Source organism: Prionailurus bengalensis, chromosome B3, assembly GCF_016509475.1.
Source record: "Prionailurus bengalensis isolate Pbe53 chromosome B3, Fcat_Pben_1.1_paternal_pri, whole genome shotgun sequence".
In the NCBI taxonomy this organism is placed as follows: Eukaryota; Metazoa; Chordata; class Mammalia; order Carnivora; family Felidae; genus Prionailurus; species Prionailurus bengalensis.
In genome coordinates this window covers 103580708-103608657 of record NC_057355.1, presented here as the reverse complement: position 1 = coordinate 103608657, position 27950 = coordinate 103580708, and the positions used below count along the sequence as shown (strand labels likewise).

The following is a 27950-nucleotide window of genomic DNA, read 5'->3' as shown; positions in this document are numbered from 1 at the left end:
CTGATTAAAACAAACTAAAGTAAGTGGTGGGGCGCCTGGGTGGCTCAGTTGGTTTAGTGTCCGACTTCAGCTCAGGTCATGATCTCATAGTTCGTGAGTTTAAGCCCTGCGGTGGGCTCTGTGCTGACAGCTCAGAGTCTGAAGCCTGCTTCGGTTCTGTGTCTCCCTCTCTCTCTGTCCCTCCTCAGCTCATGCTTGGTCTGTCTCTCTCTCTCAACAATAAATAAACATTAAAAAAAAAAAAAATTAAAGTAAGTGGTTATTTCATTAAAATTAAAAATTTATATAACAAATGGAGAAATGTATTGACAAAATGTATGAAATTAGATTTTTTTCATGTAATTTTTTTAAAGGAATCCTTATCTTTTAGAAATATATACTAAAATAGCTATTGATGAAATGCTCTGATGTTTGATTTCTTTCAAAGTAATCTAGAAAGTACAGGAAAGGAGGTAAAACAAGACTGTGTATTGATGTATGGAAGGGGGTACATCAGGCTCATTATGCTATTCTACTTTTGAGTGTGTATACAATTTTCCATTAAAATTTTTAAAAAAAGACCTACAACACCATTTTACAAAACTACGTGCACACTCACTTTCTCTGCCTCAGATATTCACTGTAATAATTCTGTGAATCAAAGCAACTTTTCTCATTTAACCTCAAGTAAAGCAAGCTGTTCTGTACTACCTTCAAGCCTTTTGCTTAAAGAAGTTAACAGATGTTAAGTTTTGAAAAGAAAAAAAAGCCTCAAAGTATTAAACACATTTAATTATAAAATAAAGTGCTCCTAAAACTAAGAAGCAATCATTTAAAATTAAGCTCTATTTTGAATAAAGCCATTAAAAACATTACTGATTTAGTAAACATTAAGAAATTTTTCTTTCCCAAATATGTTTATGATCCTCTAAATAATATATTACGTAAATTTTGTAGCATACAACAAAAGTATCAGTTGTATAAAGAGAAATGAGTTTTGAACCAAGTTATTTATCTTACCTACTCAAAAGCACCCTAAGTTAAAAATGGAAAAGATTAAGGAATAGATGTACTTGTGAACCAAGTGCAGAATGCTCATTACAACTTCCTTGAATAATGATAAAGATGACATGTGCAAAGAAATAAAAATCAATCTTACCAAATTAGGAGGAACAGACACCTTTGGAAATAATTTTTTGAGAACTTCTTTAGCTTCTAATTCAACAGCTTCCACATGTTGTTGTCTTTCCTAAAGCAGAAGATGAACCAAATCAAACTTACAAGATTATAGAATTAAAAAAAAAAAAAAGTTACAGTCTTTTAAGTTCTAAGGGAGAAAAAAGTCACAGTATTTTAAAAATTCATCTTAATACTGGTAAAAGTTAAAATTTCTCTTTTTAAAATATTAAAATGCTTCTGTAAGAAAAAATCTGCAAAATCTCTAAAGCATCCTAAATAACCATGTCTTATATTAATCAAGCCAAGGCAATATCTGATAATTCCCTTGCCATTAGAAATCAAGTGATTTGCCCCTCAATTCAAAAAATAGAAACAAAAATAAGAAAACAAAAAATACACTTCCTATAGCTAAAACTTTAAACTACATGTTATAAAAAACAAACAAACAAAAAAAACCACTTCCTATAGCTAAAATTTAAGCTATGTGCAAAAAATATGCATTTGAGCAACACTGAGGCTTATGGTCTAGCAAATCTCTCTACAAAAAAATGCACTACTGATGGACTATAATGATGGGATTAAAATGGCAAATCTCACATTTCCAGCTTCAAGGTCAAGTGAAGTTACTTATGCTAAACAAAGAAAAAAAAGGCTGTCAAAATTTGATGGGTGGTACATATGGGAAAAAGAGGAAAGAGGAAAAACTCATGGCAATTAATTCACTAATACCAAGCATCAAGAAAACTAATTCTGACACTTGTAGGGACTCTGTCAGCTGTAAATTTAAAGGTATTATAAATGCATGTCTAAATTTGGTGATTTTAAAACCAAGTACAATGGGTATCAATTATTAACTCAAAACCATGGTTTGTCAAAATTAGGGTAACAACTTGATCACAAGCAAAATAAAACTCTAATAATCAAACTACCTCTACCAGATTTTTTAAAAAATGACATCTATAAAAATGCACACCTAAACCAAGCCAAGAAAAAACATTTATGAAGCTGAGGTGACAAGAAGGCAAGCAAGCTAACAACATCTCAACCCTCCCTATCTTTCCAACATCATCTAAATGCAACCTTTGAAATCCAGTACTGATTTAAGAGGCATACGCACCAATTTAGAAAATCTAACATGAAAATCTAAAATTACACAATAAAAACTAGAGATTAATCATATTCTCTGCAGACACAAAAAAAACTTTAGTCAAGATTAGTGGCAGGGCTTTACTAGATGTTTTAATGGAGTATTTTCAATGATTCGATAAAGTTCACTATTTTTCAGAAATACACCCATCTAACTGCATAAGATACATTCAAAGAAAAGTAACCGCTGATTCAGAATTAATTCACAATTAAGAGGTCATTTTTATCATCTGACCACAGAAGTAGTAGAACGATCACCGAAGAAAAATAGGAAAAGAGGCACTTTTTAGAAAGCTTTCCAAGGTAAAAAGAATCTAAGTAAAAGAAACAAGTGTCAAACTTATAACAAGAGGCAAAAAAAATGAGAAGTTACTTTTGATTTGTACCAATTTTGCTAAAAAGTTTTCATTTGATACAGTAGTTTGGTTGTGGATAGCAATCTCCATTCTACTTTAATGCCTAGAAAAGATCTTATGTTGAAAATCGCTATCTTTATCTAAATGTAATATATACGAAGTATCTTTCATGTGAACTTATCATTGATAGTAGCTCCTCAAGAATACTTACTAATTTAAAGATAAACCTGAAAAAGTAGTATACCATCCTCTCCTACATTTTAGGTAAGATTATTACTTATTTGTATCATCTAAAACACTAAAGGAATTCTTGTACATACTTCTTTCTCCTCCAACCTAACTTGTGGTTCTGAGTCAATCAACATCACTTTACACCTAGGCTACCTGAAAAACAGTCTAAATTCCATTAAAATAGAGGAAGACTGCAATTTCTATTCTCTGTAGTCATGCACTTGGTGATAAGTTTGGAACAAGAGTAAAGTTTTATACTCCTCACCAATCACAGGATGAAACATGGATAAATTCTAGTTCTCCTTTGTAAACAATATACAAGAATGCCTATGATAGTGGCCCATAATTTCTTGCAGGAATGGCATAATAAGTAATTAGCACTTCCCAGAAACCCAGTCTCATTAACAAAATAGAAGCTAAAAGGCAGGTGTTAACAGTGAAAAAGAAAGTAAAGAGAAGCCAACCCCCCCCCCCACCCGCCCCCACTGCTAATGGAACTGACTGCAGCTACGCTCAAAAAAAAAAAAAAAAAAAAAAAAAGTCCCACCTGGCCTAGATCATTCTTTTCCCTGGCCTAGATTTCTCTAGTCCCAGTGTCTGCCAGCTATCTCAAAGTTAGGTTTTAGTGAAAATTAAGCCCAGGTGAGTAGGTATAGAAATACAAATCTATTACACTACAGGAAAAATAAAAGATTCCCTCAGTCCACAAAATACTTCCAGAATGATGAGCTGAATCACATAATTAACTTTATTAGCCCATGTACAAAATTCAATACTCCTGTTCCACATTTATTCTTGGTAGGAATTTTCAAAATGCCTGACTAAACTGGCACATTTGTCTCAATCATTAAAAACAACTCTTCTCGATTACATTTCATTAGAATCTTCTAAACCATCCAACAACTTAAACTCAAGAAGAATATCCTTTACCATTGTGAAGACAGAGGGAGCTGTATGTTTCAGGAGTACTTTACATACTCCAGTCAGGAGAATAATCCCTTCTATTAATATTCCACACTATACATAACACATGCCTCATTACTGTCCAGCCACTTCAAAACCATAAGTTTAATTTTAATTTCATCTCCTCTAAGGAACAACCCAGCCAGAATTGATCGCTTCCCTGTACTTAACACTTTGATCATTTTCTACCCTGTGTGAGTCCTCTTGGTGTGCCCCAAAGAACCCAGCAGATTTCATGTACATCTATGTATTCAAATGTGTTTAATTCAGTTAGATTTTGAGGGGGTCAGGGTTTTTTCCGAGGCTCTTAACCATCCCCCGAGACATACAGTGACAAGGGCTTACATGGGTAGCATAGGTCTCCTGAGACTCTACAGCTTAAAGCAGTAATCACCAAAGCTCAAACAATCAGGTAATCACAACAAACCGCATGCCCAAAATTAAAGCTTTGAAGAGTAGATGAAAAAAAGCAGAGATGACAGAGATGATAATGTGGATGATAAGGAGATTTTATATTTAAATTGCAGTAAAATTAAATGCTTTAGTCTGATTTTAAGACAAGCTGCAGATTTTCTCTGTTCAGTGGATTGTTTCTAGGAGTTAGCATTACAACCTTGGAAGTCTTGTTCACTTTGTCCTGCAGCATTTTTTCAGTTGATGCCAATGCTTCCATTGCTTCCCAGTTTTTCTCCCGAAGGTCCTAATCATTTTTAGAAAGAATGATTTCAGTTTATCCATTATTGAAAGATTTTTGCTTTTTACTTCATCAGTATTTTGCACTGCATTTAAATGCTGGTTACTGCAAAATTATTTCAATGGGAAATATGTATATTAGCAAAAAAATAAAAAGCAATGTTTAGAAGTCTGAATGAGAAAATAAAGATGCCCACTTCCCATGTTTTAGTATACACACCAAATATGCCAGCTGTAGAGTAATTACTATGCATGTGTGACAAAGAAGAAAGCATTCAAAAGTAAACACACAAACCAAGATAAAAATGATTTCAGGTACATCAAATATTAGGGGATTAAGGACAGAAAATACACAAGTATTGCAAAAAGCTTTACATTGTGGCTTTTAAACGAGGCCCATTATCACTCGGACTTTCCACTGTGGCATAACTTTCCCCTCTAAATAGGTTTTATCAAATTAACGCATGTTGAGTCTACCTAAGAATAACATAGTCACTGCACTTGCACACGTGTATGCCACAAAGCAACCTGACATGAGTGTATGAGCTACCTGATCGAGGCTTAAAATGGGGAGGCTAGAAAGCTATAAAACCACATTCTCTTGGAAGAGAAACAGAAGTCATTGGAAACTGAGCTCTGAAAGATCTATTTTAACAGCATTTCATTCGCAAATAGAAGTACGTACAATCTGCTATATTTCAGTCTTTCTTCAGATTGAGAAATCTAAACATTAAAAACAAAAAGCCAATAATCACCATTTACTGAATGCTTACTTATGTGCCCAACACTGAACTTGGTGCTTCATGTAAATTCTCATTAATCCTCATAACATTTTATAGATGGGGAAACCACAGCTGGGGTCATTTCAGAAATTTGGCCAAGTGCACACAGCCAGTGAAGTGGCTGAGCGGGAATGGACTGACGCCGCAATCTGCTGGCCTCCAGTGTCCGGGCACTTCTCACACACTTCCATGCCTGCAGCGATGCTGCTGCGTTACACTGGTATTACTACATCCTCCCTGCCTCAGAATCCGGACGATAAAACACAGTTAAGATGTTAACAATATATTGGCAAATTCAAATATATTGGTTTTGTGGCCAAGCAATGCTGTTAGTAATGTTACACAGACACACAAAGGGCAATTCACATACCTAATTTTGACAAACTCTGGGGTGCAAGTACATGTCAACTAATGTTAAATTAACAAATTAATGCAGACTTTGAAAAATTAAACTTCCATTGGAAAACACATATCAATTTCCCATCAATATCCCCTTAGAGATTTCAGGAACATTTTTAACCTTGCTCAAGTCTTAGCAAGCATACTTTTGTGTGCAAAAATTCCTTCTCTAGCAAGAAATGGTTGGATTCTACTTACAAGTATCACCTTCTGGTCAGAATTTTTTAAGAATCACCTAAATCACTGTCTATTCAGTAAAAGTATTAAGATTTGTATTTCTTAGGGCACTATCCTCTTCCACTATACTGTAAATGTATTCAGGTTCTGAGGCCTCTAACATGCTTCGTTACCAAAATTTGAACCACCTCTCAGTTAAAAAAAGGGAGGTTCCAGAAGGCTCCGAAAGACATAATTACTGAAAATATTGAGTTTCAATACTGGCTTACTTTCAGTTTACAAAAAGGCTAGCTTAGTCAAATTTTTAAAAAAATACAATGGATTTTAAAATATTGAGACGAAAGAATTTTTTCAAATAAAAGTTCAACCAAAAGTCAATTGAATTTTAATAAAAAAATTAAAGTCTGAAGCTGTAATATAGTTTCAATACTTAAAATTATAATCAGAAATATACAAATTAGTCATTTCATTTATTTATTAAAATATGTTCTCTAATAAAATATTAATAATACCTCCCAAATAAGGTACACACAAAACAGCACAAAGATTAAGAAAAAAATCTACATTAAAAGTAAATTTAAAAAATTCTGAATCATGGTATTTCAGTGAAATAATAAAAAGGAAAGTTTTATTCTGACAAGATTTGCTTACATTGTTTTTCTTCCTCTGGTGTTCAACAGCCTCCTTCAAAGAATCTAACTCATTCTGAAGACCAGTTATTTCTTGCTCTCTTTCTGAAATTCTAAACCAAAACATGAATACACATAGCAACATTTTAGGCAGTGAACATGGTACTTACTACTACAAAACAAAAACAGCAAGCAGACAATGCTTTGCAGAATGTATTAACAGGTAAACTCTTTTAAACTTAACTATTAATTGTCACCATGGAAAACCTATTCCTGATGCATTCTTATTTTCAAAAATGACTTTTACAATATGACATGCTGATATTTGTGCTAAAGAGAAATCATCCCCTGAAGAAATAGTTTATGAATATATGAACTGCTGCAGTTAAAGTTGTTTCTATTTTTATCTATGGCAGAGAAATGGCTATTTTCAGAAGAGTGAAAACTGATGTACAAGCATTCCCTTAAATATTTTTTCCAAAAGGTAATGAAATCAGTTATGACTTTCTTTAAATGGCTAACCCACAACAAAAGTGTGATATTAATGTAAGGTAAGTGTCATCATTTTCATAACATTATCAGGATTCAGGTTTTTCTAGTTCTAATGCATTAGTTAATTCCCAGAAATGCAGAAAGCAATGGCAAAGATTCCCAATTCAATTCTGTTACAGTTGAGAGCAGCTTGGATATAAAGTCAAATTACAAATAGCTCTTCCTTAAGAATAAGGCTCTATACAAGGGGTTGGCAAATTAGGGCTCTGGGCCCAAACCACAGACTTTCTTTGGCCCTCTAGCCAAGAGCTGATTTTACGTTTTTAAAGAATAAAAAAAAAAAAAAAAAAATACGAAGCAGAACTCTGTGGCCCACAAAGACTAAAATATTCACTACACGCCATTTACAGAAAAAGTTTGCTGGCTTTGCTATAAATAGTCAAACTCCAGACTTAATTCACCAGTAAATAATTCTAAACCAGTAAGCCAACAACCCTGTAAATGATTCAAGATGGAACAACACTTAATGTGGTCAACATCTAGCATGCAAACATACCAAGTTAGCCAAAATAACCTTAAATGTACCCTCTGAGAGAAAAATACCAGCCAACAATGAAAGAGAAGTGCTTCAGCATAAAAAGTCCCCTTAAAAGATAGCAACCATAAAGATGATGAAATTTTTTTTTAAAATGCAGAAGCAGTGGGGTGCCTGGGTGATTCAGTCGGTTAAGGGTCCAACTTCTGCTCAGATCATGACCTCACAGTTTGTGAGTTCAAGCCCCACACTGGGCTCTCTGCTGTCAGCATGAAGCCCACTTCGGATCCTCTGTCCCCCACCCCCCCTCAAAAATAAACATTTAAAAAAATTTTTTAAATAAAATGCGGAAGCAGAAACTTAAATATGCATCATCCAATTCCACAATGATATCAGAAGATAACTGAGATAATGTAAGGTAAATAAGTAAAGCCTTGAAAATACAATTTAACTTTATTCAGATGTTTTCTGAATGCCTAAAAACCTCAAAATCTCCCTCAACTAAACTCTAAACACCATAAAAAGGTACATCAGTTCAGCCAAGGGGACAGCTAAACTCTAGTGACCTGCAGGTGCAAGAAATCTAAATAGAATTAGAAAAATTAGGTGCCATTTATAGTTAAATTGCTTATCTGAGAACTGTTTAGCACATAAAAACAATTACCACTTCCCCAACTGTGAATCAAAATTATTACTTACACTTTTAATAGTTCTTCATGTGGAGGAAAAGATGAGGCCTGTTAAAAGAGTTAAATATTATTTCAAAGTAAAGCTTTCTAGAAGACCACAAAAAATTAAACTCTTCTCAGATATAAATTAAGACAACAAAGGTAAAAATACTATATATTCTGTATGCCTGTCACCAAGTAATTTTAATAAAACTATGTATACATTTTAAAAATGTACTGAGTACTAAATCAAATCATTGTCACTACATACTTAAATTCTTCACTTAACAAGTATTTATCAACTTCCTAGCATGTGCAAAGCACTGAGTTAACACATTAAATTTTCCTACTATATAATTCATATTGACTATATTAAGCTTCCAAAAATCCAAATAACATAAGTGAAGTTAAAAGAAAAACTAAGAAAAGTTAACTTGCATGTAACAGAAAGTTAATTTTACGTAACGTGCAAAAGTACACAACATACAGTATTTATATACCTTGAAGATTATAACCTTTCATACTAAACTACTATACTATAATCTCCTTGCTGAGAGGGACAAATTCTTTTGCCCTTCATAATACTTTCTAGTTTATATACATTCAGAAAATAATTGAAAGGATATATTGGTAACATCTTTATAAAAAACGTATTTCCATTTCATTTTTACCAAGAAGAATTACGCCTTGAAAAAGTATTTTAAATAGTGGTAAACTATTACTGATAATATTACACATTTTCTAGTTTCTCTCCAATTACTCATATTTTTACTGAAGGGAAAGGGAAAATGGTATACACCTACATTTAACTATGATAGGATTTTAATGGACTTGCTAAGAAAAGCATTCTGGAGGATCTGAAAACATACACACACACATATATAACAGAGCTGGAATATAGATAGTAACATTATTTGTGTATGCTTTATAAATTATATATTACTTTGGATGTGACATAGCAAAATTTTTAAAAGAAATTTGATAAATAAACCAACATACTTTATTTTCAATAAAAAGGCATAATGGTAAGAATACTTATAGACAGTCTGAATTATGTAACTTTTCACCACATAAATGAAAGGCAAGCCACCTAACAGTACCTACCTGTTGGTAGTTCTGTTGCTTAAGCTGCTCGATTTCAGATTTGTACAATTTGTTTTCATCCTGTACTTCCTATTTAAAAAAAAAAATTTAACATGAATACCTGTGCAGAGATTTTATTTTCCATATAAACTTTTGAAACATACCATACAAGCCAGGAAAATTCTAAAATAGTAATTTTTTTCAAGTGAGAATATTAAAAGTAATAAGCCCTATATTAAAACACAGTATAAGATTAGAATAATTAAATTATTCAGTACCAATCTGGGAGTGGGCAGTCTCACTGGAAGAAAACAGGATCCAGAAACAGATCTAAATACCTATAAGAATTTAGTATGGGGTGACATTTCAGATCAGTAGGGCAAGTTCTAGTAACATTTTGGGCTGGCTATTTCTCTGCTGATAGGACTGTCCTGTACACTGTAGGAGGTTTAGCAGTATCCATGGCCTCCATTCACTATATGCAGTAGCAGCTCTCCGCCGCTGTGACAACCAAAAAGTCTCTAGATATTGCTAAATGTCCCCTGGGGGGCAGAACCACTGCAGTAAAATAATAATGGATTATTTAATAATGTGGCTAGCATTTTTTCCAAGGTTGAAATGTTATTCTCATAACTTAAATAAATTACATATACATAAGACATCAAACAAAAAAGTAAATTATAAACATATCGAAACACATGAAAATATTTTCATTCCAAGACTTAACACTCAGGAAATTACTTATATTTGAGCACATATAAGTTTTAAAATTCAAAAAGGAGGAGAAATAACTATTAAATAAAAAGAAAAACTTAAAAAAACAAATCACTTCTCATATGACAAAAGGCTAATAATTTCCCTTATTATATAAAAAAATGTTATAAATTAATAAGAAAAAGTCAATCTAGAGGAAAAATGTAAGAAAAACTGAAGGCCAATTAATAGACAAATGAAGAGTACTTACCCCCTCTCTCACAATCAAATACAAATTAAAATAATCCCACTATCTTTCAAGCAGAGTATCAAATGTTTTCATCTCTGTCAATGTTGAGAGACGATGAAAAGGAAATGGCCCTCTATTGGTGTAAACTTGTAAAAACCACTTTTGGAGGGCGACTTAGCATTATCTAACAAAATTAAAAATGAATCCACTTGGGAGAGAGAGAATTTAACCGAACCAACACTTGGAGCATGAAATGTGAGCAAGAGCAGTTGGGACAATGCAGCCATCTGCAATTTGCTATCATTTCAAATCAATGTTCTGTAAGTATGTTCAATATTAGCTACAAGATGAAGAGATACGGGTTTTCAATTTTAACTACCTCTTTCAAAAAGAAAAAAGAAACCGCGTAAACCTTTGACCCCAAAATTCACTTCCTGGAATTTTAAATACAGGCAGAAGTATTAAAAATGTGTGTTTAAGGATATTCACTGTTGTAACAGGAAACACAACTCTAAATAATCCAGGCATCTGTAAATCAGGACTGGTTATATAAATGAGGACAGATGATACAAGAGAACACCATGAAGCCATTAAAAGTTGAAGCCAGAGGGGCACCTGGGTGGCTCAGTCGGTTAAGCGGCCAAATTCCACTCAGGTTATGACCTCACAGTTGGCGAGTTCCAGCCCCACTCTGGGCTCTCTGCAGGCAGCATGGAGAAAGCTTTGTATCCTCTGTACCCTCCTCTCTCTCCCCCTCCCCAACTCGTTCTCTCTCTCTCTCTCAAAAATAAACATTTAAAAGAAAGTTGAAGACAGAAACGTACTTATGTGGAAAGATTTCAAAAACATTAATAATTGAGGGAGAAAAGCCAAATACAAATGTGTGCATGGTTAAACAGTGTGTTTAAAAAACAAGTACAGGGGCGCCTGGGTGGCTCAGTCGGTTAAGCATCCGACTTCGGCTCAGGTCGTGATCTCGCAGTCCGTGAGTTCAAGCCCCGCGTCGGGCTCTGTGCTGACAGCTCAGAGCCTGGAGCCTGTTTCAGATTCTGTCTCCCTCTCTCTGACCCTCCCCCATTCATGCTCTGTCTCCCTCTGTCTCAAAAATAAAGGTTAAAAAATTAAATAAAAAAAAAAAAAGAAAATTAAAAAAAAAAAAAAACAAGTACACACCTACACACATATTTTATGCATGGGCACTTTCTCAAAAGATATACAAATAATTGATAGTTTTCTTAGGAATGAGACCCAGTATCTGCCTGGGAGGAAAGAGTCTCTATCCTATTTTTTGTGTAGTTAAAATTGTTTAAAACATGCAAAGACAGGGGCGCCTGGGTGGCGCAGTCGGTTAAGCGTCCGACTTCAGCCAGGTCACGATCTCGCGGTCCGTGAGTTCGAGCCCCGCGTCGGGCTCTGGGCTGATGGCTCAGAGCCTGGAGCCTGTTTCCGATTCTGTGTCTCCCTCTCTCTCTGCCCCTCCCCCGTTCATGCTCTGTCTCTCTCTGTCCCAAAAATAAATATATGTTGAAAAAAAAAAAAAAAAAAAAAAAAAAAAGAAAAAAAAAAAAACATGCAAAGACAAATCACACAATAATTAATTTTAATTAAATATATTCACCTGTAACAGCTTTGTTCTGCTAGAAAGATCACTCTCTCTCTCTCTTAGTACAGTTTCTATTCTCTTCATTTCATTTTCCTTTTCTTTCAACCTAGAATTTTTACAAAGATCTGATTCAGTTATACACATAAAAAAGGACAGACTTCTATATCATCTATAAAAAAAAAATGATAGCAGAAACAATGCCTAACAGCTCTTTCACCCCGTATTATACCAACTTATAAATTTGTTTTAAAAGATATTATTCCCAGAATCGCTCAACTCAAAGTACATCATAAAACTGCTACACTTTATTTCATAGTTAACATTTCTTAAGTATGGCTTTATCTAGGAGAAAAATCTAAAATAAAAAACATAAAGCCATAATTAGTTGACCTGGGAATTTACAATATGCCCAAGCCTTTGTGAAGAGATGCTACGTATAATTTAATCTGGTTCTCCCTTAGCCAGCATAGGCATAAATCTTACTCTATCTAGCTCAAGTGAATCCCAATTGCCCTTGTCACCCTATTCAACAGACCTCTAGAGTAGCACTTAATGCTATTAAAATGGTCTGTTTATCTATTTCCTCAGGGCAGGAACCCATCTTGGCCATTTCAGTATTCCCAGTGCCAGAGGGCCTGTAACAGACTCTCAATTATTTGTTGAAATGAACGTTATTTTTGTCCCACCGTAATGTAGAAAGTAAAAATAGTTTCAAGATATTTATAAGTCTACATGAAAAATGACAAAAGAGCACACATGAAGAACAGGATTAAAAGTCAGGGGGCCGGGGGGGGGGAACCCCAGCAAAACTTAAATACATACTGCTGAGTGAAAGAAGCTATTCTGAAAGGCTACATTCTGTATGATTCCAACTATATGACATTCTGGAAAAGGCAAAATTATGGAGACGGTAATTATGGAGATCAGTGGTAGCCAAATATTGGGGATGGAGGTTAGAGGAAGGAAGGGATGAACAGGTAGAGCCAGGAGATTTTTAGGAAAGTGAAACTATTTTGTATGATACTGTAATGATAGATACATGTCATTATACATTCCTCAGAACCCACAGAATGTACAACACCCTAAGGGAAACTACAGACTTTAGTTAATAACAGTATGTCAACACTGGTTTACCAATTCTAACAAACATACCACACTACTGCGAGAATAAGTAACAGAAATTGAGTGGGGGTAGGGGGTATACAGGAACTCTGTACTTTCAGTTTTTTCTGTAAACCTAAAATTGCTCCCCCCCAACCAAATTCTATTAATTAAAAAAAGAAAAATATGATGTAGCAATAAATCTAAAAACACATTCTTTAATGACCTAAATACCTATTACAAATGGACCCCAAATGTGTCTCCAAGCTTTCTATTAGCAAATGAACAAAAGCACCTTAACAGTTACACAAGGCCTCCAAGATAAACAATTATGTTACACATATAAGAATTTTAGTGTCGGGGCGCCTGGGTGGCTCCGTTGGTTGAGTGTCCGACTTCAGCTCAGGTCATGATCTCACGGTCCGTGAGTTCGAGCCCCGCGTCGGGCTCTGTGCCGACAGCTCAGAGCCTGGAGCCTGTTTCAGATTCTGTGTCTCCCTCTCTCTCTGCCCCTCCCCTGTTCATGTCTGTCTCTCTCTGTCTCAAAAATAAATAAACGCTAAAAAAAATTTTTTTAAATAAAAAAAAAAATTTTAGTGTCAAGAGGAGACATCTCCTTTGTCTTCAAAAAGACAATGACCTAATATCCTCAATACCTTACTTTTAAAGACACATTTTCAAAGGGCCTCTTCTTAAATATCAATAAAGACTGACAGCATCACATCAAAGCAAAATCTGTTAATTTTATAGTGTGCCAAAAAGATGAAGTCCAGATATCTTTCTTACCACTGTAGACTGATTTAGCTTAAAAGAAGACTTTTTAAGGTAAAAATTTTCTAGTATAAACATCTATAAAGACTGGTGATCAGATTTAATATTTTTAGTATTCAGCACAGCATAACTGATAGGACAACAGATACTATTCTCTTCAATAAGCAAGTTACTTTTCTAGAAAGATTCAATCATCTTCATCAAGGCTGTAACTAAGATTATCTTCTGGTTGATTCAGAGCTGTTATACTTTCAAATACAATGATTTCAATTTGAAATAAATTTAACCTGTCTTTAGAATAATTGCATACTTTGTTTAAAAAAAAAAAGACTTTAAATAAAACCAGCCTATATTAGCAGAAAGAAGGTATCAGAAAATGGATTTGAAGGGCTTGGAAAGAATAAAGTCTCCAGGTATCTGAAAGCACTTAAAAGGCCTCTTTTTTATTATGCCAAACAGAGACTGCCCCCCCCCCCTTTTTTTTTTTTGCCTCTGGGCCATAATTCCTAATTTAACAAAAAATGACTTAAAAGAAACTCAATATGAATTTTTTTCCAGAAAGCACTTGAATAAGTGCTTTCTGGAAAATTATGAGAAGTTCCTCTTGTAAAATGCTGGCTAAAATTATACTTACACCGTCTCAAGTTCTTCAAATCGTGATGCAGAACATGCCTAAGAAACAGATTCACATTTTTAATTCTAACATTAAAAGATCAGGTACTACCAATACATACACACACACACACACACACACACACATTACACATACATACATAATCACTCACCAATAAAATAAAAATGTAATTAAATGTTAAAATTGGGCTGTTTATAAAACAGACAGAATGAACTTTAACTCAATTTTTAATATCCACCTCTTAAAGGATTACAGATTAATATAACAACTAAACACAGATACTGAAGTATGAGTGAAAAAGTAAGGATAGGTAATACTTTTAAACTTAGGTTGACAAATCAGGCAGAAAGACCTAACAAAGATAAAATTTAATTTATTCTATCAACAAAATTATGACAAACCAATTTTTATGACAAGGAAACTCAATTTATTTTCTAGTACAGTAAAAAAGAGATTTCTCATTTCTTATATAATATGCTAGTCATCTGTTTATAGTATACCTCTTTCAAGTTATGTTGTGCTATCTCCTGAACATGAGCTTTTAAAGATTCATTTTCTTCTTGAAGATCCTGAAAAAGAATTGGTATGAACTGAATTGACATTCAGGTATAAAAAAAAGTGTTTATTTTTGTTTTTGACTTCTCACCTGCAACCATTTCGCTCTATTGGCTATGTCTTTCTCCTTCTCTTCTAAAACAATCTTCATGGTATTCATCTGTTCCTCCTTTCCTTTTAATCTGACAATAAGTTAATAAGAAGCATCAGTGAAAATGTTATAGGACTATACAAACAAAAGTGGAGACTGTAAAAGATTTTAGGTTGTATTTACAGCCCAGGCTGATACAAAATAAACTAAAAAATAAATATTTTAAGTATACAGGCCAACGTGATTTTGCAGATAATAAGTCAAGAAGTATAGGACAATTAAAGAAAGAAATTCCATCTATCACTGCAGATCCAGATCTTGAATAAATTAGAGTAGCCCTACTCTCATCCTGTATCATTCTGTTTAGGCCAATACCAGTGAATTTAGACAGCTTATCATCACTGGTCTGGCTATGAATTATATAGCCAGTTTCACAGTGGCTATTAAAATAGGCAAAAAGCAACATCTCACTTTGAGGTCATATTCGGATTATAAATTATGAAAAATAAGACTTTCCACACGATCCCCATTCCCATCATAAAGTCTGTAAGTTAAACCCCAATGGAAAACTTAAGACCATGAGAGCTTTTTGAGATATTACTTCATATTCCTAAAAATATTACTTGAAATTAAAAAGAAGTTATGATTTTCATTATAATTGCATTTGATTTGTATTTGACTTGCATATACTTGTATTTAACTTGTGGAAAAGAGATATTAAAGGAAAATGAAAGAAATGGTACTTACAAGTTCTGAAGCTCCTGAATTTGAGAGGTGATAGACAACTGAAATACAAAGAAAAAACCTTTCAGAAAAAAAGCAGTTTATAATCCTTTCAATTTACCTTAAGCCTTATGATAAGCTTTAAAAGGTGTACACTTTAAATTACAAAGATCCTAGCTGAGGGACAGCTGGGTGGCTCAGTCCATTAAGCATCCAACTCTTGATTTTGGCTCAGGTCATGATCTCCCGGTTTGTGCAATCAATCCCTGCCTCTGCACTGTCAGCACAGAGCCTACTTGGGATTCTTTCTCCTCCACCCCCTCTGCCCTTCCCCCACTCATAGATGCGCACACGCGCACACTTTTCTCTCTCTCACAATAAATAAACATTAAAAAAAAAAAATCCTAGCTGAATTATTCATGCCAAAATGAGACGTGTTTTGATTTTGCCTTCTCTGGTTTCCAATGACAGTAAGAGTAACAAAATAAAAATATGAACAGTAAGTCTGAATAATGTGTTAATTCTCAAGTTGTGAAAATTATAGAGTATTAACTGTACATATACCTCCCTACCGTATCAGAGCTCTTTAAGGACAACTACTCAACAGTACTCTACTTTGTCCTGCTTTTCTCATCATACACAGTAGTTCAATACTACATTTTATCCCTCACTCTCTTCACTGTCCTTTCAGATTTTGGCTTAGATGTCAGTTCCTCAAGAGACTTTCCTAATCTCTCAATCTATATTAGAGAACTGTGATATTTTCATCATACCCTGTTTTGTTCAACACATTATCTTCAATCACTAACATAGTGTTTTCACAAGTAGGAGGAACTCAGGAAATATCGTTGAATAATTGTTGGATGAATCATCTTGTCCACACCATCTCACCATTTTTTCAATGAAGCTTTATCAGATTAAATTCACCCACACCCTATATGTCCAGTAATCCCAGCTACCTCTGAAATCCCCCAATGAAGTTTTACTTGGTTCTACAGGCAAAGGTTGAACAATATTCTATAACAAAACATTTTGATCCATGCAATTTAAAAAAAAACAAAAAGGTTAAAAAGATTTACCAAACTGTTTTGTATTTAAGTTGGCAAACTAAAATGAAACATTAATACACAAAACTTCTAGAAAAGAATCTTTAAGAGTTAAAAAATACATTGATATCAAGAACACTTTCTCAAATCAGGCAAAAAATAAATAAAAAGCACATAACCCAAAATACTTACAGCACACTACTGAAAGTTTTTTTCTGAGTAACAAGAAAAAAACCAAATAGCTCATAAATACACATACACTAATAAATCTGTCATGCTATGGCTCTGGGATTTTTACCTGTTGAGCCTTTTCAAGCTGGATATTTCCTATTTCTTCTTTTAGAGCCTCTATTTCCTGTTTCAAATCCTTGACAATGACAAAACAGACAAGATTGGACAATGGAAACATAGAAATTGACATAAAATGCAATGTACAGACAAACACATGAAATTAAATGATATTCACTAAGTTGATAAACAAAAATACAAAACACACAATTTTCTCTTTCTCAATACCTGAATAGTTTTCTCCTTATTAGCAACTTTGAGAACTTCTGCTTCCAGAAGCTCTTCCACAGACTTGATCTTTCCATCCTTTTCATGGATCCTTAGATGAAGAAATGCAGTATTAAACTTTAATAGAAATATCAAGATCCACCAAGACATAACAGAACCAAATCATGAATAGTGCCATCCAAATCAACTCTTCCCATTTTAAGTAAGATAGCAATGTATCTTGCAGATAAGAAGGAAAAAAAAAATACTTAAGTCTTTCTAAATGAGAATTAATCAGGATATACCAGATGGCTAAAGCCTATGCACACAAAGAGAAGCAGGTGACATGCTCTGAAAGTGCACAGAGGATGTTAAGAATACCCTGAAGAACACTAGGGACAATCAAGTTCCTCTCAACAATACTGGCTTCCAGAGTTCTGAAAGCAGTGGCAGAACTTCTACACAATAATGGCATCAAACTCATAGACACCTCAAGAGGGTACATGATCTCTCTATCCAGTATAACCTGTTCTTACTGTTCTTACTGCAAAAAGAGAAAATTAATAATTTGATGCCATAAGTTCAGAAAATAAATGGAATCGATTATAGAAATAGATGTTTTAGCAGCCACACTACCCTAAGGAAGCACAGCTAAATTCTCTTAATCCACCAGCAAAAAATTCTAGAGTGGAAGGTTAAACTATTAACATACATCAACTGTCTCAACTGCACAATAAAACAAGATTCACGAGCACTAAGAAAATGGACCAAAAGAGAAAGACCAGTTTAAAAAGGTCATTACTTACACTTTCTTCAGTTCTTCAACTAGAGATGCAAAAGAAACCTGGAAATAGGAGGGCATCCTACTTAGTAATCTGCTCAAAATATAAATGAATTCAGAAACAGAAAAGTATATTATCCTTAAATTTTCCACTATACCAAAATCCAAATGAGAAAAGTAAACCCAGGAATTAATTCTTTCTAGATTTTTTTTAAATGTCATAATAATGAAAATGAAAAGCACTCTGAAAGTAAGTAGCTTTAAGGGTATTTACAGTTAAGAAAAATCAATAGATAACAAGTTATAATTATTCAATTAATAATTCTAACCACATGAAAAGAACAAATAACTAGGAAACTGCCCAATTTCAGAGAGCTTCTTCTACTGCTACTTAGAGTCTTGCATTATACTTGTATACGCAAAACCTTTTATTGCCATAGTAAGCAACAATGACATCCTATCTAGAGTACTCTACCCAGTGTCTGGTGTACAAGTCAGCATTCAATGAAATGTAGCTTCTAGTACTGTTAATTAAGTCCCTAATCATTCAGATGAAAACTCTGACAATTCCACACTGGTGAAGGGAGGAATTAACAACAGATTTGCTCTATTTGAACAAAACAGGTTTGTCCATTGTTTAAAAGAGAACATTGTTTTAAAAGAGAACAGTTGTAAGATCTACTGAATACACTACCTGATCATTTTGCTTAGCCTTTAAGTCTTGAACTTCTTTCGTCAGAGATGAATTTTCTGTTCTTATTGCCTTTTACAAAGACACATAAGCACAACATACTTTTACTTTCTAAAAAATTAGCTATCTTCAAAATACCCTACCTTCTCATTTTTCTTTAGCTGCTTCTTTCCATCTCTAGAAGGTCCAGAAATCTCCTTGTCACTCATGTCTATAATTCTCTAACTTCTAGAGATAGCCAAATGGATCTTTAATTCATTTATGCCCACAAGTATTTCTGCTTATGTTTCCACCACTTTAACAGCATGTTGTATACCACTTATCAAGTCATTTCTCCCCCTAAACTCAGATACATTTTTTTAACATTTCTTCCAGAAAGAAGGAGTCAAGTCAGTTAAGGCTAATGATAATCACAAAACACTACTGTAGACTCTCCTTTCCCTGGCTTCCAATACTACCCTCATGAACTTAGGAAGTCTGCTAGTTATCATTTGGTTATAATTTGGGCAAGGGTGGAAGAAAGGAAGCATATATAAACCATAAAAACAGTATCTATTTCATTAAGACAGTGAATGCTACAATCAACTACACATTTTGGTATTCCTAATAAAATGTTACATTTCATGAAAAAAGATATATTCATAAAATGTGGATAACTAATATGAAGTTTCAAAAGCTATGGGGAAAATCTAAAATTATAGTAAATCTCCTTCACGTTCACTAACTACCCCATAAGAAAAACAAATCTATAAAATGCTTTACATTCAGTTCCTCCTCTTTTGTGGCCACCTGAATAAGTCCAGTTTCAAGTAATTCTTCCACTGTCTTCAACTTCTCATCTTTTTCTTGAATGCTAAATTACAAATTTAAAACATATGAATTAACTATTTTTCAAGGTAAATGCTATTACTGCTAAATATTTTACATCAATCAATTCCTGTGTCCATCATTTCTTATAAACTTAATTCTACAAAGGTTTGTGAGGATCTCTCTGATCATGGTCTAAGGGTACTTCTTCTTTAACAATAAGTAAAACATGTTCAAGTAATACATGCTTACATGCTAGCCTAAACAAAATCACCACCACACATAATGCCACAAACCTAATGTAAGCCCAAATCAAATCACTCAACAGCATATCACCCTCTTCCATTATGAAGTACAAAGAGCATTTTAACACCCTAGATTAATATAGTTAGTAATTCTGTTACCTCAAATTTGGTAGAAATGAGTCATTAAAATATAAAAAGAAAATTTTAAACTCTCACCATTTTTCCATTTGTTCCACAACATCTTTATTAGGCTAAAATAAAAATCACCAAAAAAAGAAAAAAGTTTAATTTTACCAAGTTTGATGAGGTAAAACTAGTTCAGAAACAGAATTCTATGAAAATTATTTAGTTTTAATTAGATCCAAAATTTAGGAAGGCAATCCACACTTGAAGACTGCTGATAATTAAAGAACTATTTAATTCAGAAAACACAAGACAGTAGAGAAGCAATTACAAAAAAGACACAGAAAAAAGATAGGCATAATATGGGCTAGCAAAATGAATTAGTACCTTATAATTTTTTAATTACTATAAAAGAAAACCTTAAGAATAAGAAGAGAACTTGCTTCTTCCATATCAATTCAATTCTTCAAATATAAAAAACCCAAAGCTCTAAAGCCTTGAAGGCCAGGAAAGAGACTTTGTTCTTTCTTCTTATAATTGACTTTTTTGACTTTTTAAAAACCATGATACAACATATATATGAGCAAGTGCAAAAGTCCTGGGTACAAATCAATGAACTTTCAACATGTAAATATTGTGTGATTCCATTTAAAACATACAGAATGTTTTAAAACAGATTGTAAACTGCAGAAGCAACCCATGAATGTATTTTCCTTGTAAAGCATTAAAACATGAAAGTTAACTGCTACTTTTAACCACTTTCCTTCTAGCATCTCCCCAGAAACACAGAAGTCCCCACTGCTATAATTTGTGTCCAGAAGACGGGCTTTCTTCCCCCTTGGCATTTCCAAGCCTTCAGGCAATTAAGCAGCCTACCAAAACAGGCTTGGGGTCTTTTTCCTTGAACATTTTTTCTGCCCATCCCAGTTCCCACTGGTACTCTTTGAATTTTGCTAGTTTCTTACTTTTCCCCCAATTTTATTGTAACCATTTTTCACAAATACTATTAATTTTTCCATTGCTAAATCCAAGTCCTAAGGCTCTACTTCTTACATATTTCTAAAAGTAGTCCCCTTTGCTTCAATGCCTGAGGTTAGGCCCTCAGTTTCACTCATCTCAAATATCAAAATACCATACAATCCTTCTCTCTGCCTATAGTCTGTAAGGATTATTTTGTGAGGGGTACAGGAAGAACATCCTAATGGGAAAAACTTTCCTATCATTAGAAAAGAAACAGGAGCTGTCAAAAGTATATTAAGTCAGGTTTATAAACTATGAAAATAAATCATATAATAAGTTTATAAATCTATCAAGATGGGTTTTTTGTCCATTTTTATTTTTGATGAATGCCATCTCACATAAAGATTTAACAAAAAATTTGTAACTATGCATGATGATGAATGTTAACTATTAACTAGACTTATTGTTGTGATTATTTCACATTCTATACACATGTAAGTCAGTATGCTGTACACCTGAAACTAATTTGCTATATGTCAATTATATCTCAAAAAAAAAAAAACAACAAAAACTTTTAACACTATTATCTGCACCTTAATCATTTATTGTATTATATCTTTAGTCCTACATACTTCTCCCCCACACAAATTCAAACACTTCATTGTTACCAGAGTGATCTAAAATGTTAGACAAAACATTTATTCATCCTGTAATACCCTTCAGAGGTTTACCATAAACAGGCTAGATCAAGTTCATGGTCCTTAAACAGCATACAAAGTCCTTCATAATTGGGTCTTAGCCAATCTTTCTCTACTTACACCTCAAACTTTACACTTCCACAACATGCCAGTATACTGTGAATACACCAGTCTGGCATACATTCCCATGATTTTTAACACTGTATCCCCTTAGCTTGAACTTCCTGTCAGGAGTTGGGCAATTTTTTTCAATATCGGGTTTAGTTGTTCCTTCTCTGTGGTGCCTCTTCACCCTCACTCTCCTCCAGATAGAATTTATTATCTCTTCCTCTAAACCTGTACCACAGTTCAAGAATTTTATTCATCATACTTTTCTGTATGACACCTCTGTCTCCACACTAAGCCACATTCTTGAGAACAGGAACCAAGTCTCATTCATGTCTGTAGCTTCAGCATGTAGGACAATATCCAACAGACTCCATTCATAAATATGTAATGAAATCAATTTCCTTTAACAAGGTTACAGTGTAACAAATACTCTTGGTCAACAGCTCATCAAATAATTCTAAAAAACTGACCAGTTTAGCATCTATCCAACCGTTTTCCTTTATACATAATTGGCCTAATCTATTCCAATTCTGTTCTCCCTAGATGTTCTCCAAAACTACAATTTACGCAATAAATCCCTCTACAATAATATACAACCAGGCAACAGGACAAAAAGAAAAATTTCCTACTCCTTATAGTTTTTACTTAATAATTCTGATCACTAAATCTTTAAAATCTACCAAAATAAGAATGAAAACCCTGCTCTTTTGTTAAAAAGAGCTTAAAAAGAAAAAAAAGAAAGAAAAAAGAAAAGATACTTCAGAACCCTGCCTCCCCAGAACTTTATTTTATTCTGAATAAATGAGATCTTAGTAACTGATTTATTTGTATCATCATCCACAGGCCTGCATCCAAATGGAGCCTTCCCTTCTTTAGTGTATGAACAGGTTACCTTACCTGGTATTTGTTGTCTTTCTGCTTCCTACACCTGAAGAAACAACAACTAGGCACCATTACTGGTTCCTGTTTCAATAAGCTCAATCTTTTTCTCCCAGATAAAAATCCAAAGAGCAGAAGGACTGAACTTTTTTTTATGTAACTAGACTGTTCATCTCTCAACTGTCACTTGGAATTCTGACTGCTGGGTAGGAAAGGGTTAAAAAAAAGGTGGAAATGAAAGAAATTAAGATTATACTAATTTTTCTCTCTCCTTTCACTAGCAATAGCAATAAAAATGAACAGAGAAAAAGCCAAAGATGGTTCTACGGTCTGCCAAGTTGAGAGAAGTTACAACCACAACCAAAACATACCCATCCTAGTTATACGCTTTCTAAACTATTTTTAAAAGACAGAGCTTTAAGAACAAGAAAAATTCTAAGAATTACCAAAGAGAAAATCTTAAATTAGTACCAGTTTTCCCTCCTATCAAATTCTTTTAAATACGTTTTTTTAATTTAGGTATAAAATTTTGTTCCTTGGATTAAATTGGCAAAATCTATCACATGTTAAAGGTTGTCATTTTAACAGAATATCTAAAAGTACACAGAAACCTTAGCAGTAGGTGGAAGGCTGACTCAGTTAAGGTAGAAATTAGAGGATTTTCTTTTTTAATATTAACTTTCACACACATGATGGGGGATTTTACGTAAGATATTAGAATGGCAATTCTTAAGTCCTCATACAATCTTTAAGGAAAAAGAAAAATTTGAGGCTAGTGATTTTGTTCTTACCTAATCAGGGAGAATACATTTTTAGTACAGAACTAAAATATTAAAAGATTTTAAAGTTAAAAGATTTGTAAAGATTCAGGCTTAAATGTAAGTGAAAGTAACCAACACCTTTAATACTGGAATTCCAGGGCAGATTCATCTGTTTCTAGACATTTGTTTTACCTTCTATGAAGTTAATTTTAGAAAGTATTTAAAAGCTTATATATTGAAATAGGTGACTCAGAATCTCTGATCACCAACCCAAAATTTACATTCTGCCTTTCTGGGTAAGAATTAACACAACCAAAAATTATCAATCCTACTTCACCTAATCCTAGTCATTAATGTTGCATCTCACACATAGTATTTTATGTTGCTACTAAAATCTTAGATGCTGCCAGCTAAACTGTAACCAGAAACTATGAGGGGGGAAAAGTCTCAGATTGGATGAAATAGATCTCTTATAAACTATGCCACCACAAGGGAAATGAGAATAAGATTTAAGAATAAACCTTAAATATTACTTTAGCATTACAGTGGCATGAAGTCATGTCCCTGCACTGTACTAAATATCATCAGTTTAGCATTATCTCCTCTACTGCCTTTTGTTTGCAAGGATAAAGCATATACAAAGTAGTAAAGATTATGCAAGGCACTTACTATCATATTCAAGAAGGGGAGGAAAAAAGTAGATTATTTCTTGAAAAGTAAAGAGATGTGAACGAAATACTTCCACAGTATTTGGCACAGCTTAGTAGCTAAACCAATTTAATATCCGCATAATGTAAATTTTAAAATAAAAAAGAGAGCATGCATCTGTGAAAGGAAGTGCTATCATTTGCACTTATGTGCTATCATAACTTCAGCTTCTAATACAGGTTCCCAAATTTAACACTGTTAGAGCAACATTCAAAGTTTCTATTTTAATGTGTCATCTAATATCAAGAGTTTCTAGAATATTTTTAACACTGGAATTTGAAGAGTTATGTATAAGAAAAGTCTGAAGGCAACTAACTCTTAGGAAAAGCCATACAATGGACATTGCCTGGGACTCTAGTTTATGGAGCCATGCTTACTCAGACCACTATATAATTTCGATGGCTTGCCAAAAATACAGAAAAAAGTATGATGACAGTAGAGGGTAGAGAGGAGATGAAAAAATAAATATCCAAAGGGAGAGGAATTAAGGTTTAAGATACCTGTTAAAGGCCAAGTACCAGGCTAAACACTATACATAAACTTCCCCATTTAAATCTAACGTATTCATGATGTAAATAACATCTCAAAGTGAAAGACTTGGAATGAAAGGTCTCAGAAGGGTTAAGCAATTTGATCAACATAATTGCTTTTAAGTGCTGATAGCAAGTGTTAAGCCTACTTACTCTCTTTTTAAGAAGCCACTGTTGCCTTAGAGAAAAAGGTGAGGCTCCAAAAATGTAAGGACTTTTATCCTGAGAGCCAACTGTATCAAAAGGACTTAAATGCTTTTTATGTATCCTATTACACTTTTTTTTAAAGTGCTTATAAATAGGAGGTTAGCATTAGCTTCCTCTCAGGGAAGAAAAATTCTATTTCCCTTAATTTAGGCACCTGATAAGCACAAGATGACTAGAAATGCAATGAAAAGACTTATCTATCCCTTAAGTAAAACTCCTCAAAAAGAATGCGTTGGTTAATATTTAAGAAGAACCAGATCTTGTTAATATTAGATAGTTCTACCCTGTGATTCACAAAAGCCTTACCTGTTCAGAAACAAGAGTCTGTAGCTTCTGAACTTCTAACTGTAATGCTTTGTTTTGGTCATTTAGAATCTGAAAGAAAGAATCTCAGAGTTTACTGTTTTATTAAGAAAAGGTAACCAAGCAATCATCTAAATGGGTTAAAAAAAAAAAAAAACCATATTATTCAAGTACTCATAAAGTGACAGGTGAATTATATACAAATGTAAGAATACAAATCTAATGTGGTTTCATTTTCCAGTTTCAATGAATATATATTTCCAAAACACAGAAACACAGTACTAATATATAAAGTACATGTACAATTGATGAGGGAAACAAAGGTAAGAGAAATGTAGCTTAAATTAAATTTCCTTACAACTTGCAGCCCACTGATAAACTCCTGAAACATGCAGAGCGTGACCTTCCTCAAGAAACTCATTGCTGCCTTGGTGCCTTAATGTTTATGTTTCATTAAAAACTAAAAGTAACCTTAACAGCAGCTAGTCCCTTCAAGATTCTGAAAGCCTTGCTTCAAAATTCCTTAGAAACTTACTTCCCCCACTCCCTCCACAAACTTAAAAGTATATAGTCACACCTCACAATCCCAGTGCAGTTCTTTCTGCCCCCGGGTCATGTCCCCACGCTTTAATAAAATCACCTTTTGCAACAAACGTCTCAAGAATTGTCTTAGGCGTGTACTCATGAACCCCACTTTAAATTTCATCACAATGAAAATCAAAATCATCAGTTTCTACTGAGCCCCCAATTCAGTCACGTGCTTTATCTGAAAACAGTATTAACACTGTGCTTAGAATTATTTCATGTGTATTTCAAAGAATTCAGTTTGTGCCACTGGATTCTGGGAAATCCTGCCTTGATAAGTGAGTATATATGGGATTCTTATAAAATAAATGCAAAAAGGGGCGCCTGGGTGGCTCAATAGGTTAGGTGTCCAACTTGGGCTGAGGTCATGATGTCACAGTCCATGGGATGGAACTCCACATCAGGCTCTGTGCTGAAGGCTCAGAGCCTGGAGCCTGCTTCGGATTCTGCATCTCCCTCTCTCTCTCTGCCCCTCCCCCACTCATGCTGTCTCTCGCTCTCAAAACTAAATAAACATAAAAAAAATATAAAAAAATAAAATAAATGCAAAAAGAAGAAGAATGCAAATCTCATGCACATGAAGAGATGCACCCTGGTGATAAGAATGCTTTACAATCCTCAAGCTGAGCAGCCATGACCAGAAACTAGCACAATGGAGGCAGTTAAAACCATCACAAACTAAAAACTGCAAACACTGAGGCAAAACGAGTTTCAAACGTCTATTATAAGAACAGATAAGATAGTCTATGGGGCACCTGGGTGGCTCAGGTCATGATCTTGCCCTTCCTGAGTACGAGCTCTGCGTCAGGCTCTGTGCTGACAGCTCACAGCCTGGAGCCTGCTGCAGATTCTGTGTCTCCCTCTCTCTCACTACCCCTTCCACCCCCCCCCTCCCGCCCCGTTTGTGCTCTCAAAAAAAAAAAATAAACATTAAAAAACAAACAAAAAAAGGAACAGATAAGATAGTCTAGACAAGAAGTACATGATTAAATGCACTGGTTGTAAAAGCCCCCAAATAAACTATAGTCACACTGCATCAGACTGATTTCATATAAAAACTAGTATTTCTAGGGGACACCCAGGTGGCTCAGTGGGTTGATTTTGGCTCAGCGATGCAGAGCACAAAGCCTGCCTTGGATTCTCTCTCTCTCCAACCCTCTGCCCCTCCCCCCACTCATGCTCACTAGCATGCTGTCTTAAATAAAAAACAAAACAAAACAAAAAAAACCCTAGTATTTCTAGATTCACTTCAACTGAAATTGTATAAGGTCGTTCTAAGCTCAGTTGACAAGCTTAATCACACACCTTAAATTCTTCCATTTTGTTTGAAATTTCACATTGCAGCTGTTCTTCAAGCAATCTTATTTGATCATCCTTAACATGAATACTACGAGAAAGAAAATCAATTGAAATACTTCATACATTCATGAAGTTTACACAAATTACATGCACAACTATCAGTTATGAGTAGCAGTAATTTCTGCAATTGAACACAAATGTAGGATGGCTCCATATACAGCAATACTTCAATCACCTTTTCTGCATCTTCTCCAGTTCACGTGCAGCAGCAGCCTGTGTTTGAAATGAGATGAGAACTGCATTATTTCTCAGGAAACACTCAAAACTATTTGTTCACTTAGTTTTATATACTGAAAAGCTACATTTTCATATATCTGGGAGTAAATAAAAGTTAAAGCAATATCCTACAGATTTCTGTAATACTTTTTGCTGTCCCAATATTCTATACTTCTCACTGATCAAATTTTACCCTAATAAAGGTATACAGTTTTTTGATTCAACGGCAGAAGGCTAAAACAAATCAGCACATTAAGAATGTTGTAATGGATTCCTTGGAGACTCTGAAAGTGGTCAACTCATTCGATCAAACATTAGTTTCAACATGAAAACAGCAATATCTAGGTGGGTTGTGAGAGTCATGGTCAAATAGAAGAGGCTTTCAACAATAAACATTAGGTGAACACAAGTAACCATTATATTTACTATGTATATGAAATTAGGACTTGCAATACCAATGCAAGTAAGTATAGACTAAGTGAAATTCTGAGGTGAATGTTCAACAGCAATGAAGATTTACCTACCTGTTCATTTGCCAGCGCCTGTAACTTTTGCACTTCAGCTTTTAATAAGAAATTCATATTTTGTGTATCCTACAAGAAGGAAAAATATTAAAAAATATTTAATATAATTTACCCTAAAGTTTGTAAAGCATCTCTTCTACCTAAGCAAAGGTCTCAAATTACACTTTCTTAAAACAGAAAGAGAAACCATA

At 34.0% G+C, this 27950-nt stretch overlaps 1 protein-coding gene across 8 annotated transcripts in view; it reads right to left on the bottom strand.

The window, feature by feature from the left end:
• Positions 1-27950, bottom strand: part of KTN1 (kinectin 1) — a 110367-nt gene that overhangs the window by 17555 nt on the left and 64862 nt on the right. For 2 of the 8 annotated variants that reach the window (XM_043556225.1, XM_043556228.1), the window contains exons 15-34: positions 27760-27828; positions 27195-27232; positions 26966-27047; positions 25079-25147; positions 20015-20049; positions 19509-19599; positions 18750-18818; positions 18081-18118; positions 17296-17386; positions 17078-17146; positions 15758-15795; positions 15011-15101; positions 14865-14933; positions 14365-14402; positions 11874-11964; positions 9334-9402; positions 8261-8298; positions 6557-6647; positions 4468-4554; positions 1139-1228 (exon numbers count right to left, since the gene is read on the bottom strand). In XM_043556225.1, coding sequence (XP_043412160.1) covers positions 1139-1228; positions 4468-4554; positions 6557-6647; positions 8261-8298; positions 9334-9402; positions 11874-11964; positions 14365-14402; positions 14865-14933; positions 15011-15101; positions 15758-15795; positions 17078-17146; positions 17296-17386; positions 18081-18118; positions 18750-18818; positions 19509-19599; positions 20015-20049; positions 25079-25147; positions 26966-27047; positions 27195-27232; positions 27760-27828 — 1353 coding nt within the window. The remainder of the gene's footprint in view (positions 1-1138; positions 1229-4467; positions 4555-6556; positions 6648-8260; positions 8299-9333; positions 9403-11873; positions 11965-14364; positions 14403-14864; positions 14934-15010; positions 15102-15757; positions 15796-17077; positions 17147-17295; positions 17387-18080; positions 18119-18749; positions 18819-19508; positions 19600-20014; positions 20050-25078; positions 25148-26965; positions 27048-27194; positions 27233-27759; positions 27829-27950) is intronic. The other 6 variants (XM_043556229.1, XM_043556231.1, XM_043556227.1 and 3 more) reach the window with 4 other exon arrangements.